The sequence below is a fragment of the Fulmarus glacialis genome, unplaced genomic scaffold, assembly GCF_000690835.1.
Source record: "Fulmarus glacialis isolate BGI_N327 unplaced genomic scaffold, ASM69083v1 scaffold23292, whole genome shotgun sequence".
NCBI lineage: Eukaryota > Metazoa > Chordata > Aves > Procellariiformes > Procellariidae > Fulmarus > Fulmarus glacialis.
In genome coordinates this window covers 1,558-17,059 of record NW_009197496.1, presented here as the reverse complement: position 1 = coordinate 17,059, position 15,502 = coordinate 1,558, and the positions used below count along the sequence as shown (strand labels likewise).

Genomic DNA, 15,502 nt, shown 5'->3' with positions numbered 1-15,502 from the left:
TTTCAGCGGGTCAGCTTCGCAGTTGTCGGGGCTTGTGGGGCGCTGGGGACTGCCAGGAAGGACCTGGAGCTGCACTGAGTGTGTCTGGCCCGACAGGTCGCCTGGCTGGGTGCGGAAGTAGATCTGAACCATCCTCCGGCTTTTTTCTTCTTGTTTTTTCTGTTTTGTGCTCACCGCACCTGAAGTCCTTAGAGCAGCTCGGGGTCAGGTGCTTGAAATGTTGAGCACAGTTATCCCCGCGTGTTCGGCATGGCACAATCCTGGATCTGCGAGCTGACGCAGTGCTGGTTTTGTCATGGACACGACGGGCTTTTGCCAATAGATAAGCTTTTCAGTTAAGTAACAGCGTTATTAATGAGCTTCTAAGAATAACTAAAAGTAGGCACGTCGCAGGGAAACTTAGGCTTTCGCAGTTTAGGATAATCCAGAAGTACTTTTCATAACATTATGGTAATACCCTTTCTTGAAGCCTGCTTTCTAAGCTATCAAGCAGATGTTCCTAACATAAGTTTACATGAGCAGAGCAGGAAATTTTAGTAAGAGAAACCTGACAGCTGCTCTTAAATATGTTAGATATGTCTCCTGAGGATAAACTGAGCAGAAAGCAATAGCCCTGATCTCACTGTATAGTCTTACTTATTCTTGGAAAAGATCTTTGTTAGCTCTTGTCAGCCAAAACATGTGGGCTGTTCCAGCGCTGTCCCTTACTTTGATAGATCAGCATTTAAAATAAAACTTTTCTAGGTACTGTTGAGTATTCACAATCTGTTCTTTTTGTTTTACCCAGGGGAGACTATCTACGATGCTGCAAATTCTGTTACCCATTATGTGCTTTTGTCATTCTTGCTGCTTGTGTGGTAGCGTGCGTTGGCTTAGTCTGGATGCAGGTGGCTCTCAAGGAGGATCTGGATGCAATAAAGGAGAAGTTTCGAACTAGTAAGTATAAATGTAACTACGCTATTTTACATTTGCTTTGGGCAGTATGAAGAGCTTTAGTTGCCTACCTACTTACTCAAAGTCGGAAAGTACTGAGTAGACAAACTGCTCCTGAATTGAGGAGTCCTCTGAGCCAAAACAGCTCAGAGGCTGGGTGAATCTAAGGCAAGTGTTGTATATTCTTGCTTGCTCTGTGTCTCCTGAGGAGTCGGGATGCTGGACTAGGTGGGCCTGTAGTTGCTTGTACATACATTTCTAAAATTCCCGACTTTGGGGTTGGGAGTGCTCTCTTCCGAAAGAAGCCACTGTTTAAAAAGAAGAAGTTCTGATCAGCTCCATAAAAGCAGTCTAGGGAATTCTGATGCTTCTCTCCAAAAAATTAGTGGAAAACAATGTTCTTGTCTTGAGCTCTTTTAAAAACCTCTAATACTTGCTATGGCATTACTGCAATTTAAATGTTGCTTCAGTATTATGTTTTTTCTTCATATCTTCTGAATGTTTATCTTGCTTGCATTGACCTGTTCTTGTTCAAATTTTATGTCGTTTGCATGTGGGTGGGTGGATGGAGAAACAAAGGCACAGGATCAGTCTGTCTTACGGCAGGTTTGGAAAAAGAATCTTCCTCCTCTGAATCTTCCTCCAGATTTTTTCCCCATAAGAGCAGATTCCCTTGGCAGTATTTGTTAATGTTCTGCTGTCCTTTGAACAAACTGAGTATGGTACGGGAGCTTTTTAAAAATACATCTTTGCATCTCTGGTACGTTTGGGGTAGGGGGAAGTCACTGTGGTGTTTCCCTTCAGTTGTTAGTAATGATGCTAAGAATGCATATAGTACTTAACCTTCCTAACACTGCAAAAAACTCTTTAAGTGGAGTTTCACTATAGGCAGTGAGAGTGGCAAAACAGAAAATAATTTGTCTACAAGAGCCTCTGAAACATCAGATTCAGTGTGAACTGCTTGTGTCAAACACACAACTAGCTCTCAGTCTCTTTTGGCTAAAATACACCTTTCAAGGTCTTACTTAACTGAAAGTGTTATTTGGATCTTGAGTGATCAGCGCAGATTACTCTGTACCTAGAAATGACTTTTAGGACTTGCTTCAAGAAGAGTGAAGTGGGTTTTTGAAGATGCACAGCTTTCCAGTTGTATGTATTTGGGCATCCACTCCAAGGGCACGAAGCGCTCCTGAAGGCTTCCCCTTTTGACCGGGTGGGTCACACATGGAAATTTGTTCTGGGAGCTGCCAGCTACGTACCACGTAGATCCCACTGCTCTTGGCGGTCTGTGGTCTGAAAGGTGGTGGTTTGTTGTGGAGCATTCCAGTGCTGTGTTGCAGAGTGGAGGCGCAGGTTTTGGAGAACTCTGTCATCGTCATCTTAAAACCATTGCTTATTTGTTTCCCAGACCTAGGGACTTAGGATTGCCTAATAGCTCTTGCAGCTAAACAGCTTAGTCACTGCAGTCCTGGAAGAGCTGCATTTCTGAGGTCCACTTGAATTGGTTTGAGCTGCATGTTTCCCCCTTCCTGTATTAATTGCAGTAATAACTGGCTGTATTTCCAAGGACCTTGTTTACTGATTTGTTTACCAACAGACGTTAGTGTGTAAGCTTATACATTTTTTTTTTTCAGTTTTTTCGTCACACGGAACAACTGTAATCACATTAATCTCTTTGGAATTCACTTCATTGTCAGCAGCCCCTTTGCAGGCTTGAAAAGGGCACTGAGGTTCATTTCACGTGCCTCCTTTGCCCTGGTACTGTTGGCAGGTCTTTTTCACAGTCCCATTACTATTTCATGTTCCTCTGTGAAAGTAATGCAAAATAACTGCACTAAATAAAGACCTGCTGAGGCTTGTCAGAATGACGGTACTATTGCAAAGTGTTAAATTTAGTACGGTCTCTCTGGGTTCCCTCTGCAGGCATTAGTACTCTTAAAACAAAAAAGAGCTGTCATTCTGAACAAACACTTAATTCTGAATTGGCAATAAACCCATATGTAGAAACTGTTATAGCTGCCTTTCACTGCTGTAGATGTTGCTGCTTGTAATTTGTCTTTTGCCTTTCAATGTTGTTTACCTGGATTTTTGGTTTTTTTAAAACAAATCTAATTTTTTTCATTTTTTTAGTGGAATCTAATCAAAAGACATCATTCCAAGAAATTCCTAAACTGAATGAAGATTTGGTGCAGAAGCAAAAGCAACTAGAACAAATTGAGACTGGAGAACTGGGGCTAAATAAAATTTGGATGAATATCACAGAGATCAATAAACAGGTGAGAGGGATCAGTGCTTCGTTTTCAAAAATAATAAAATATTCCATTTAAATTTATTTTTGCAGAAATTAATTTCAAGTGCAGTGCTGAGCTTTTTTCTAAGGACTTCCATGACCATATGCTTAAAATTTTATTTTTGAAGTTAAAATGGAGTATAAGCCTCATTATTAAACAAGCAAAAAAAGGTTGAGCATCCAGTTGGACTGGAGACTGATCAGAAAGAGAAGAAATTACGCAATTGCTGGAACGACTTCAGGCAGAATTTAAAAGAACCTGAGAACTGTACAGTTCTTAATTTTCCTGCCAAATAATTGTGATGTTTATGATAAGAGATTTGACATTTCAAATTTGTGAGAGTGCCTGCAAACACTTCACGAGCATGGAAAGAAGTTACCTAAGTCAGTGCAAATTCATGTTGCGACAAATAAAGTACTGGTGTCTCATGAGTATAAAATCTGCTAATACACACTAGGAATCTCTGCTGGTGTAAATCTTAGCTCTGTTTACGCGGCTAGAACTAAGCCACTTAACAAGAAGCTGTTTCCTCAGCTGATCTGTTAGCTCATGCTTCAAACAAAGCACCCAGCAAGGCTCTTACTGAAATTCTTGCCTCGGACAGTAAGAGTTCAGATGCTCATGGTTAGTGGTATCAAGAGGTGCATGTGAGGAACCTCCCTGACACTGGTGCTTTGGGTTTAATTTTTAAGAGTATTGAGGTGCCTGCTCAGATTGGTTTTTCTTCAGTCCCATGCAGTGGTTAAGTGCTTAATGGGGCATATAAATATGTTTGAAAATTTGACTTGCTTGCTTTGGCATCTGACTATGCGTTATCCACAGATATTCAGGTGCTTCACTGGACTTTCAAAACGCTATCATCTGCACCTGGATGTTAAAGATACTTGCATGTGGTTCTTGTAGACCCTCAAGTTACTTCAGGGTCTGGTTACAGTCTGAGCCAGCTGTTCTGGGGATCAAAATTTAGTTACTGGCTTTTTTTTTTCTTCCCCGTAAGTTGTTAGGATGCACTGCTGGGAATTATTTGAGCCAGTATTCACAGCTGTAGAACCAGAGACTCTGCACACCAGCTGATCAACATTGGCCTAATGTAAAACTAGGATCTTGTCCATTTCCTGAGCTTGTGAAACAACTTGTTTTTTTTTTAACTAGAAGAAAGTGGGTTTTTTCTGCTCTACCGTTTGTTCTCAAATGTGAGAAGAAATTATTTTTCTTCATTTTGACTACTGATGGCTACCAATTGATCTTAAAGTGATAGTGTTAGAAATTAATGACCAGCATGTGGTTGTTTTTAATTTATTTGACAGCCTCTTAATTGGAATGAATAAATAATCCTGAAGACCCATTGAATAACTTGCCTTCTGGGTCAAACAGTTGACAAAAATTGAGCTAACCCATCGTACCTAGATTGTCACGGTTCCACTTCTGTAGCAGAAGGTTTGGGTGATGCGTGCAACTTCTTTGCCTGTCACTCAGCTAGAGAAGTTGCATGGCTTCACTGGGATTTGCCAGGCAGGCTTGTTTGCTAAATACAGAAGTAGGTGACTGTTCCCTCCACGTAGAGGCTTCTTGCACAATTTTTAAAATCTTTCATAGAATCATAGAATCATTAAGGTTGGAAAAGACCTCTAAGATCATCGAGTCCAACTGTCAACCCAACACCACCATGCCCACTAAACCATGTCCCTAAGCGCCTCATCTACACATCTTTTAAATACTTCCAGGGATGGTGACTCCACCACTTCCCTGGGCAGCCTGTTCCAAGGCCTGACCGCTCTTTCAGTAAAGAAGTTTTTCCTAATATCCAGTCTAAACCTCCCTTGTTGTCTGTCTTGGGCAACAGCCTCTCTCTAAGGGGATTAATGTAAAATGGGCAGAGGGTACATTGTTGAAAAGAAGGGGCTTCTGTGGCTTTCATTCAGTTAAAAAAAAAAAAAAATCTTGTCTCTGTTGCAAGAAGCAGAATATTTTTAACGTAGCCTAGGCAGGACTTACAACCTAGAGCCAGGGGTTTTCTGTGTGTGTGTATGTATATATTTTTGTCTTGTCTTGTGTTTTAATGTTACAAATTAAGTCATCAGTATTGGGGAAGGTCAGAATCAGGATTATGTTGACTAATTCTGAATATTCCTCTTTGTTTTTAGATATCACTATTGACCTCAACAGTAAATCATCTCAAAAACAACATAAAGTCTGCTTCTGATCTGATTTCTCTTCCTGTCACAGTAGAGAAACTTCAGAAGGCAAGTACTGTAAATGTGACTATTGCTAAACATGTTCTGTGCTACTAAGCTGCAGCGGGGCTCTTGGGGACAGCAGTGATGACAGGAGTTACCTGAATTGCATGTGAGGAATATTTGCTTCTCCATCTTGTTTTTAAATTGGACTTCATATACCTGATATTGTATGGTCTTACGATAGCGTATGGCAGATAAAAAATTTGAAGGCCTTCGTTGTCCCTTTCTGGAGATGCATTTGTTTCTCGTTGTATTATGTTATCACTTCTTTACCTTGGAGCTGATCTTTCTGGTTGCTAATCTTAATATCATTTAAGACACTTGCAAAAAGTCTGTCTGCAGTTTTACAACTCTGCTTGCAAATAGGTGATTTGTTTAGCTTTTTTAATTGGAAAAGAAAATGGATTGCTTTCTGGAAAACTTCCTCATCTGGAACAGTATCTAGTTGCACATCGGGCTCTGCATTTAGAGTCTTGAGGCGGGTAGGGGTCTAACTTGAAAGCGTGGGAGCTTTCTTGGTGTTCAGTACATGCACAGCAAAACATGAATTGTACTGGGATGGTTTTCTGACAATCCCTTGAAAGATGGGCCCTACTGGGTGATGCAGGCTTATTTCTGAAGTGATTTCTGTTAATACAGTGTCTTACCGTGTGCCTTAGCTGAGCATTCTTTACTAAAGAACTGTTCTGTTTATTTTGGTAAAAAGAAGGGCTTGTTGAAACTTCCCTGGCTCTTCCATGGCAGTTCTATTTATTTAGCAATAAACATTTATATAGGGCTAACACCTCATATCAGTCCAGTTGTCTTTGTGGCTTTTATGGGTTTCCACTTCTCATTTCCTATCCCTACAAAATTAATGTATAATCAACAAGCTAGTCATATGCAAAGCAATTAGTGTGGTTTGGCTGATCAGGCTGCTAGGATTTCTTTTTCTGGGAGGAGTACAAAGCTATTTCCTAAGCTTCTAATTTGCTGTTATGAGCATGCTGGATTTTTACTGTGTCATATTAGAAGTAAGTCTTAAGGCAGTACCTACGGTCTGGAACCTGCACCTACTTTATTTATATAATATAGAAAAGCCTTGTTGTCACCTTGCTGCCTTCAGTACTGTCAGGACAAAGTGTTAGGGCCAACAGGTTTCAGCTTGCAGCGATCTGCTGAACAGCAAGACTTTTTCATGTTGAAATAAGTCCATCCTTGGTCACACTTCAAAAATCTTGGGAACTTTTGAATTCTTTCCAGTCTCTGCTGTTGAGTCTAAGTAAGGTATTAGATGTGGTGTCTGTTTCCACTGCTCTGTTGATGCCATCTTGCTTGCATTTGTGTTTTGGAAGGTTGATATAATAAAAACAGAGCTGGAATCCTTTCAAGAGGTATATTGTGAGATGTTGAGTGTGGAAAAACTCGGAGGTTTAAATACAATAATATCAATAGTTTGTAAGTGTCGTGTTAATGAAAAGCAATAGGTTTGAAGACTTGAATTTCTTTTTGACCCCTGTGTGCATGCTGCACTACCTCCTGTCATGCAGAACTTCAGTGGGTGTTGGTAGCCTGGCTTCTGATAGCCCTGGTGAAAAACCTCCTGCTCAGCTGTCCATTGCATCCAGCTGTCTTGGGAATTACCTGCCTTTCTTGGAAGAAAAGGCTGCTATTCTTAGAACAGTATTTTGGTTTTCTTAAGCCTTTTTCCCTCTAGGTACTGTTCCTGAAAATGCAGAGCTGCCTGCTGGTGGTAGAGTCCTGAAGGATTACTGAGGGAGTTCCTCTTGGACAGGAGCTTTTGTTCAGACCAATGAAAGGTGCTAAAGGTGTCCTGAGGTCCTACAGGGCAGAGAGATTGCTTACTGAACCTGTGTTCAGACTTGCAAAATAAAGAGCGGGAGGAAGATTTGTGTGGATATTGTTTGAATATAGTCTGGGTAGCTAGAGGGTCACTTCAGTGCCTTAAGAGCTTATGAGCATAGCAGGGTCATAGGAAAAAGGGATTTTTAGAAGGGTTCTGTTTGTTTTAATGATTGAAGAAAGTATTAAAAATGGAATGGGAAGCATAGAGACATGCTCTGTCCTATTACTGTAACTTCCATTAGTGTTTGTGGGTGTCCTAGCTGACAGTCTGACTCTGATAGGTGCTGTGCTGTCAGCTGCTAAAACACCAGTGCAGCTTTACAGAATAGTTACTTTCTAAAGTTAAAGCTGGTGGTAGGGGGAGTTCGCATAGGTGAAGGCAAGGGAAGGATGGGACGGGAGTAGTCAGAAGCAAAGGCAGCTGTCACAGCACATTGACTGTGCCTGCAAATTCATGGGGCTTTCCTGATGCTTCAGAGCTATTCTTTCATTTTAAAACAGGTAATACTTGCTTGAAAATCTATTCGGTGACCTTTGGCAGACTAGTTTTGCAGCATATGACGTGTCTTTCAGGGCTACCCATCAGACAATTAAGGCAGGGTAAACGGGTGATGTCAGCATCCTTATATTCAATACAAGTACTCCATGTAGAGAGGAGGTAAGATGTCTTCATCTCAGGATTATTTTTTTGTAAATTAATGCCAGGACATTTGTATTGTTTTGGGAGTGAGAGTAGCAAACCCATAATTTTGGTTATTTAGCTTAAGCTCTCATGGTGTAGAGTGTGTTCATTTATTGGCCTGGAGATGCAATGGGTATAATTTGCAGTTTGGTCTGCAAAGGAAGTTCCGAATACTCCAAACTCATGTGCATATTTTTGTGGTGGTCTGCCTGCACTTTCACTAGCAAAACATCGTGTTTAGCAGATTGAAGCTCTGGAACGGTACAGTTGAAGGCGGCTGAGATTTTTGTCTTCTTTCTTCCAGACTGTAGCGAACATAGGTAGCACTCTTACCAGTGTTTCTCATGATGTTGAAAATATACAGACAGCTATTGAAGAATACAAGAAATCCATAGAAGTACTCCAGAATAATGTGGTAAGAAAATGTGCTGATTTAACACTGTATTTTAATGGTTACCTGCTTAATGAAGCAAGTTTAAGAACTGCGTGGAGTTTTGCCTTATGCCTTCAAAATACTTTTGAATTTTTAGTAGGTACATTAATACACTGTTAATCTCATAACCCATGTGGCATCTACTGTATGATATCAAGTATGTATTTTTCTGTAGCCAGAATTGTTGGTTGCTTCTATACTTCCTATCCTGCAGATTTTTGCTTCCTGCTACACAGATGTGGAGCCTTGAGAATCTCTGCTTTTATGTGTTGCAGGGTACTGCTTATGGTAACTGTCTGCACTGTCTTAGGAATTGGGGATGGTGGAAGTGTTGAGATACAGTTTGTTGGTTGAATTAATGATGCATATAAGGATTAAATTACTGACCATCTTTACCAGAAACTACTCACTGTATTTATACTGACCTCTCACTTGGGGTTAACAAACTGAGCCAATAATTAAAGCTTTACAACTAAACTGCAATACAGCTTTACTTTAATAAGAATACTTGTAGATAAAATCTAAATTAGACACATTATAAAACTTGATGCAGTCAGTGGGTGCTATGAAAACATTGCAGATATGGCAGTGTGTATGGTAGCAGTGAAATGTGTATCGTAATACTTCACTAAAGGGAGAAGAGCTAATCAGGAGGGTTTAATTAAAATAAATTTGGACCTTATGTGTCTGAAAGAGAAAACTCTGTATTAGCCTAGTTAAAATAGTGCATGCACAACAGACATGAGTGACTGTAATTGTAGCAAAACATCCTTAGCTACAGCCTGCCAGTTATTAAAAGCTTAGTGGTTTTTTTTTACAGGCATTTGGTAACATATCTTTCTACCTCTTTCCTTAGAAGGAATTAAAACAGATACCTTCACTTCCCTCCACTGTTGTGCCAAGGACTGAGAGAAATCAGACAGAAAATTGCAAACAGGTATTTTTCTCCCTTGCATGACGAATATTGGTACAAGTATCACTGACACTTAACTTTTGTGTGTGTGTTTTGCAGTACTGTAGTGTACAAAAAAGTATGGTTTTTTTATCAAGACAATACAGATAGCATCCTTCAAAATGGAATATAAGATAATTTTGCTGTAGTTTTTCCTGTGTATGTGCAAACAGGAAAGTATCCTAGTCTGAGAGTATTTTTTTGTGTTCTAACTGGATGAGGAGTAAAAAGACTGAAACGAATATCAAACAAATTATAGGTATACTTTGCTCATGTAAATGGAAATGAGTTAAAAGCTTTTTATCAAATGGATTTTATGGCAGCTACTTGCCAATCTAAGCAAATTTGGGAGCAGCATGTATTGAATCACCTGCAACGTAATGAGGTGTGGAAAGCAGGGATTCAGCAACAGAAAAAAAAAAAAGATAACGTGTGGGTGTTTAGCTGAATGGCTTGGAATGGAATGACTGCATTTATTTACATCTAATATAGTTGATATCTTCCTTAAAAACGAATCTTGTGTATAAATATGCCTAGTACATGCTTTCTTGGGAAAAATGGTGTGGTTACTAAGCTTGCCCTGGAAAATTAGATAAATAGGCTTTGTGTGTTTGCTGGCACAGTTGAAGTGGTTACATTAGCAACAAAGAGGTTAGCCCTGAGGAAAATCTCAGTTTCAAACTTTGAAAGCGGGAATAACTTTCTGCAAGCTTCCACTTGGATGTTTTCAGTGGTGTCGGTGGAGAGCCAGTCTGAAGTCTGCCTGGTTTAACTGGGTCAGTTGCCATGTTGTTAATAGCAAGAGCACTGCAGAGGTTGAGTAAACTGACATGTGCTGGTTTTATATTTCAGGAAAGCCAGTCGCTGCATGCAGCTTTGGAGGAGCTAAATAATACTGTAGTGGCGTACCAAAAGTTGAATGACATCAAGCTTCTAAATGTGGATTCAACCGTTGGTAACCTTAGCCAGAGGGTTATGCTGTTAGAAAACTCTCCCCTTGCTGTGAATAATCTGGACAAAAGAGAGAACTTGTCTACTGGTGTGGTAAGTACTTGATGACTGAGGATTTCTACTCAGGCTAGTAGTTTCAATCCTTTCTACACACTACAGATACAGCTTTTCAAACCTAACTAAAGAAAATGTCAGAATGAAACTTGAGACACTTAGGATTTCATTTTAAAAGACTGGAATTTGCTCTGTATTTCTGAACAGATAACCAATGTTAAGAGTATCGCTGAAGTAGTCATTTCTTCCCTGCAGAATATACAGAAAAATGTCCAAAACACTGTGACATTTAAGACTTGGGTGACTGCTTAATGGGACGGGATTCACAAACCTCTTTAACTGTGTTTTAGGAAGGCACTCTGGCATGTAAAGGGACTGTTAAGACCACTGAGGAGCTAGGTGGGCCTCTGGATTGTTCAGCGGTGCTTAAATGCTAAAAAAAAAAAAAATTAATACTAAATATGTTCGTAAATCCTTCCAGTGCTTTCTGGATGCCATACTGGGGCTAGTCTCTGAGAAGGTGTTCTGTATGTTTAGCAATAAGGAACATGCTGACGTTGCTGTGGTAAATTACGTAACCCATGGTCTTCATGTTTGTTCTAGCATGTATTTGCCCTGTTTTTTTCCTGCTTCATGCCTGCCAAATTTGAAGGAAAGAAACTCTATTGTAGAAAATAATAAGCACATGAATAAACTCGGCTCTCGTCCATTTTTCTTGTAGGGGAATGATGCAACTACCTCTCTAAAAGTAGAAGATGAAGATCAACTAGATAATGAAACTCATTCAAATAACGAACTGAAGGTAAAGTAAGGAAACACAAATTACACTGGATTAGTAGAGCATGTCATTGTCTTTATGATAATGTTTTAACTAGGATGGAAGAAAAGTTGTAATAGTTTAAAGTCTTGCCATTCTGACTACATATGGGATAATACAGCAGAGCTGCTGTAATATCCTTCTGTGCAGCTGAAAGAATCCTGGGAGGTTCAGACCATGGTCCAGTGGAACAGGGGATTCTGGCAGCCGGCTCATTTGCGTATCCATTGCCATGCTCTCAGCAAAGCTAGCCCAACTATTGTGGGTTCACACTGCAAAGGGGGTTACGGCATTTATCCGTGTTTAAAAACTTTCTTGGATTGACTTAGAGAAACTTTGCACTAGTGGAGTCTAGGAATTGATGAAAGCCGCCTCTCAGTAATGATCTGATGACTGGGTGTGAGCAAGTTTAACAGACTAACTGAACAGCCGTATTGTGGGCTGGGGATAAGAGGCGGTGCTGCTGAGGTTAGTTTCCATCTTCTGGAAAGAAGGCAGGTGAGTGAACTGGCTACTCTGTCAGTTCTAGGCTTGGATGGATGTGAACTAAACCTGTCACCTGGAACCTGCTTATAAAAAGAACAAAGGAGCTCCAGATTAAAAAATGTGGTGGTTTTATTTTGACAGGGATATAGTGACTCCAGCACTAAGGTAGTCAGTACTGCAGACAAACATTTAAAACAATTATGTAATTCAATTAATGTATAAATGTTCGCTCCAAGTATGTTTGACTGTTTTATATTATGATTTTCCAGAGTCTTGCTCATTTATGTAAGAAATATGGAAATTAAATGTCAGATTCTTTTGAAATCAGTGTCTGCAAAATGGTTGCCTACTTTTCAGGTGGAGGTACTGATTCTTTTATTTTCTTGCAGACTATGTGAATTTATTCCTTACATCTTTCCATAGATTTTTTTTTTATTATTATCATTTTAAACTTGATCAGCCTGGAGACCTCCAAGTCACTCAAAAGTACTTACATATTTTAAATTACTTCTTTTCCTGATCTTCTCCATCTACTGAAGGGGTGGTTTTTAAGAAAATTTTTTCTACATATGCAGGAAACAGGAACTAGAGATTCTCAGGTATCAAAACTAAGAGAGAAGCTTCAGCTGATCAGTGCTCTCACAGGCAAGCCAGAAAATGACAGACCCATTGAGACATCAAAGAATGGTAAGAATGTCGTAGAATAGTAATCCATAAACCTGAAGGTTCCTTGTGTAATTCCAAGGATAACTAATGAAGGTGGATAAGTTAGACTGTTCCTTAAGATTTTTGGTGAAGATTATTTCAGTTAAGGTGGTAGGAAACTTGATGGTTCTAAAACAGAAAACTATGTATGACTACCAAAATTTTGAAGGTGACTTTCCATGTGTGTAGCAGGATTCACATGCATCAATAGCTTGTATTTGAAGGCATACAGTGATTAACTTGTAGAAATTTATACCCAGTAACATCTATTTTTGATTTTTCAAAACCTAAGTGTAACATAGAGGAAAGGTCTGCTTCTCTGCTGACTTGTCTCAGTGTCTACACTTTTGCTGTATATATTCAGGTAGTGCTGAAGATGAGATTTGAAATACTTTATTACAATAGAACTGTGCTTGTTGTTAATTTGTTAATCAGCAACTTGGAAGTTTAGACCTTGCTGTTGGGGAAGATAGATACCTGCATTGACAAGGTGAAAACAACCCAGATGGGTCAGATGTAATTTGCTTAATGAAGCTTGTTCAGCACTTTCGGACTGGGAAGTAGAAAGTACTTCCAAGTCATTCTTTGTATGGGGTTTACAAATACACGTGTCCTAGTAGAGCATGAAAGATTAAAGCTGTGTAACTGTCCAAAAAAAGTTTCCTTCCCTCTGTTCTTCCAGTTATTGGTAGAAGGGGACAACACCACTGATTTTTCAGCATTCTTATCCCATACAGCATCTGTGATGCAAAAAAACCCCAAGTTAATTCATTTTATTGGATTTTTTTTCTTGTTTCTGCTAACTGTAATTCTGTGGAATTAGCAAGACTAATAGAAATTGTTTTGTAACAGTTGAAAGTAGTCTGAGTACTACAGCAAAGCCCACAGACCTTTCAAGGCTGGCTTCAAGGTCAGCTGATGACAACACAGAGGGTAACGGACAGCTGAGACATCTGTCCTTACCAGGAATTTCCAGCATTGAAGGTATGTCCTTTCTAGGCTGACCTTTTTTTTTTTCCTGAATATTTCATGTACATGTTTAGGAGATGATCAGTATAACTGGAATTATGGTAGTGTGTCTGGGCGTTCTGGGAGAAGTGAGGTCAATTTTAAAAGCTTGAGAACTATAGACTTTAAAAAAAAAAAAACCACAAAAAACCCAAAAAACAACAAAAAACCAACCCGAAAAGAAAAGACTAGCATGTAAAAGAAAAGAAACTGGGTTTTAAACAGGAAGTGTGCATTATAAGTGAATTGTAATTGTTTTGAGTGCCAAAGTATTATACTAAGTGCCCCAGAGATTGAGAGAGAGAAGGTCAGAATTAGGGTGCTGAAGGAAAAAGAAGTAGGTGTGAGTGTGTATGTTTTGGAGTTTCTTCTTTTCTTCTTTATTTTTTTAAGAGAACGCTGCCTGGTCAAATGAATGGTTTCTGGATCTTGCTGTTCAGTCTCTTCAGCTACAGAAAGGGCAGTGCTTTGCATCAGGAAATGAATAGACACTTTTCTCTTTATATCATCTGTGCTGTTGGTATAGCAACAGTCATTCAGAACTTGCTTTTGTGGAGGATAACTTCATCTGTATGCAGTTAGTGGCTGTAGAATGGGCTATTAGTCATGGCCAGAAATAGGGATTTTTTTTTTTCCCAGATTTAATGTAATTTAATCCAGAAATGTTCATGCTTTTTTCTCCTAAACTGTTATTGACAGCTTGCAACAACGCAGAAGGCAAGATACATACTTGGATCTGTTTTATTTAATCACTAGGTAGTAAGACATAGTGCAGTAAAACTGGAAGAGCAGCTTATAGGATATTCCTTTGTACTTAAAGGAGCTACTTTTAAATCCTTTTGTCTTTGCAGATCTTCGGAATTTGTTTGAAAAAGCAACTGAAGATGCTCATGGAAAACTATCATATGAAGATCTTCAAAAGCTGCTTGGCTCTACAGCCCAAGAGTCGCAGAGCTTTAAGAAATTTGACACAGATGGAGATGAGAAATACTCATTACAAGAACTGAGATTAGCTTTAGGTGTATAGGATATATATTTAGAAATATGATATTGATGGATGCTACTGTAGCTAAAGGAAACTACGGGACAGGAAAAACTACGTCTGCACTTTCCCAGTGTTTTACTGATCTTCGGAGCTAAATTACTGTACGCATTGCCACCTCCTTTTTTGTTTGCGTTTATTGGAAAGAAATTTACAAATTTGTATGTCGATAGGACATAATACTGGGACTGTGTTAAAATCCAGAAAATTCCCAAACTTGGAAACATTTTCCTCTCATTCTTTCCTTTTCAAGGGAGTTCTTGTTTTTAATTTAAAATGTGTACATACTAAAATAAAACTATGGTTTTATATTTCACTGAAATTTGCCTTAAATTAGAGAGCTGCACTTTATGTAGAGCAGAAAGAAATCTGTCTTGTAAAGATGGGCTTCTTCTTTTTGCAAATATTTGAGATAGAGTAGATTATACATATTTAAGGGGAAGTTTGTGTCAGGGCCTGTGTTGGTAGTAAGCTGTTTACGATGAGAGACTGAGCCGAAAAGGGGTGGTTAAGAGCTTCAGCTAAATTTCTAATTTTGACTGAGTATATCGATGAATTAGTTTGGACTCACTCAGAGGAAAGCAGGAGTGGTAAATCATGCCCATCTGTAGCAGGATTTATTTTTAGAGAGAAGAGTTGAAAGTGTTTTTATATCATGAGCCTATAGGAGCAATTACCTACCAAGTGCTTGGGTTTTCACTTCAGCATTCTTTTAGCTTTGCTGTATTGCATCCAGATTATTTTGTGAGATGAGCCTACCTATTTTTTTAAAAAAAGAAAGCTATTGAAGAACTTTTAACAGATGCATTAAGAGGTAAAAGTCTACAATGTAGCCCTAGCTGAGTAGCAGCTGAATAGCTCATGCCTCGGGTATGATCAGCGGTGTGCTGATGGTCTCACTGACTGGTCACTGGAGATCTTTTGAACAGGGTTGCTGGTGCTGCCGGTTTCTTCCATCTGCTGTTGTTGGGGTCACTCTGATGAAGTGCCCCGAGTAAACCTGGTCACTAGGAGTGTGAGCAGGTGGGGAAGGCCCAGAGTAGACTGTGGGCTGTTTCCTGACTAA

General features: G+C 39.4%; 1 protein-coding gene across 1 annotated transcript; it reads left to right on the top strand.

The window, feature by feature from the left end:
* The first annotated feature begins 789 nt into the window (after window positions 1–789).
* Window positions 790–14,853, top strand: EFCAB14 (EF-hand calcium binding domain 14). The gene is made up of 10 exons (XM_009572575.1): window positions 790–936; window positions 3,064–3,209; window positions 5,369–5,467; window positions 8,293–8,403; window positions 9,281–9,358; window positions 10,226–10,417; window positions 11,100–11,180; window positions 12,257–12,368; window positions 13,239–13,370; window positions 14,246–14,853. The coding sequence occupies exons 1-10, from the start codon at window positions 882–884 to the stop codon at window positions 14,419–14,421; spliced, it is 1,182 nt and encodes a 393-aa protein (XP_009570870.1). The 5' UTR covers window positions 790–881; the 3' UTR covers window positions 14,422–14,853.
* The last annotated feature ends 649 nt before the right edge of the window (window positions 14,854–15,502 follow it).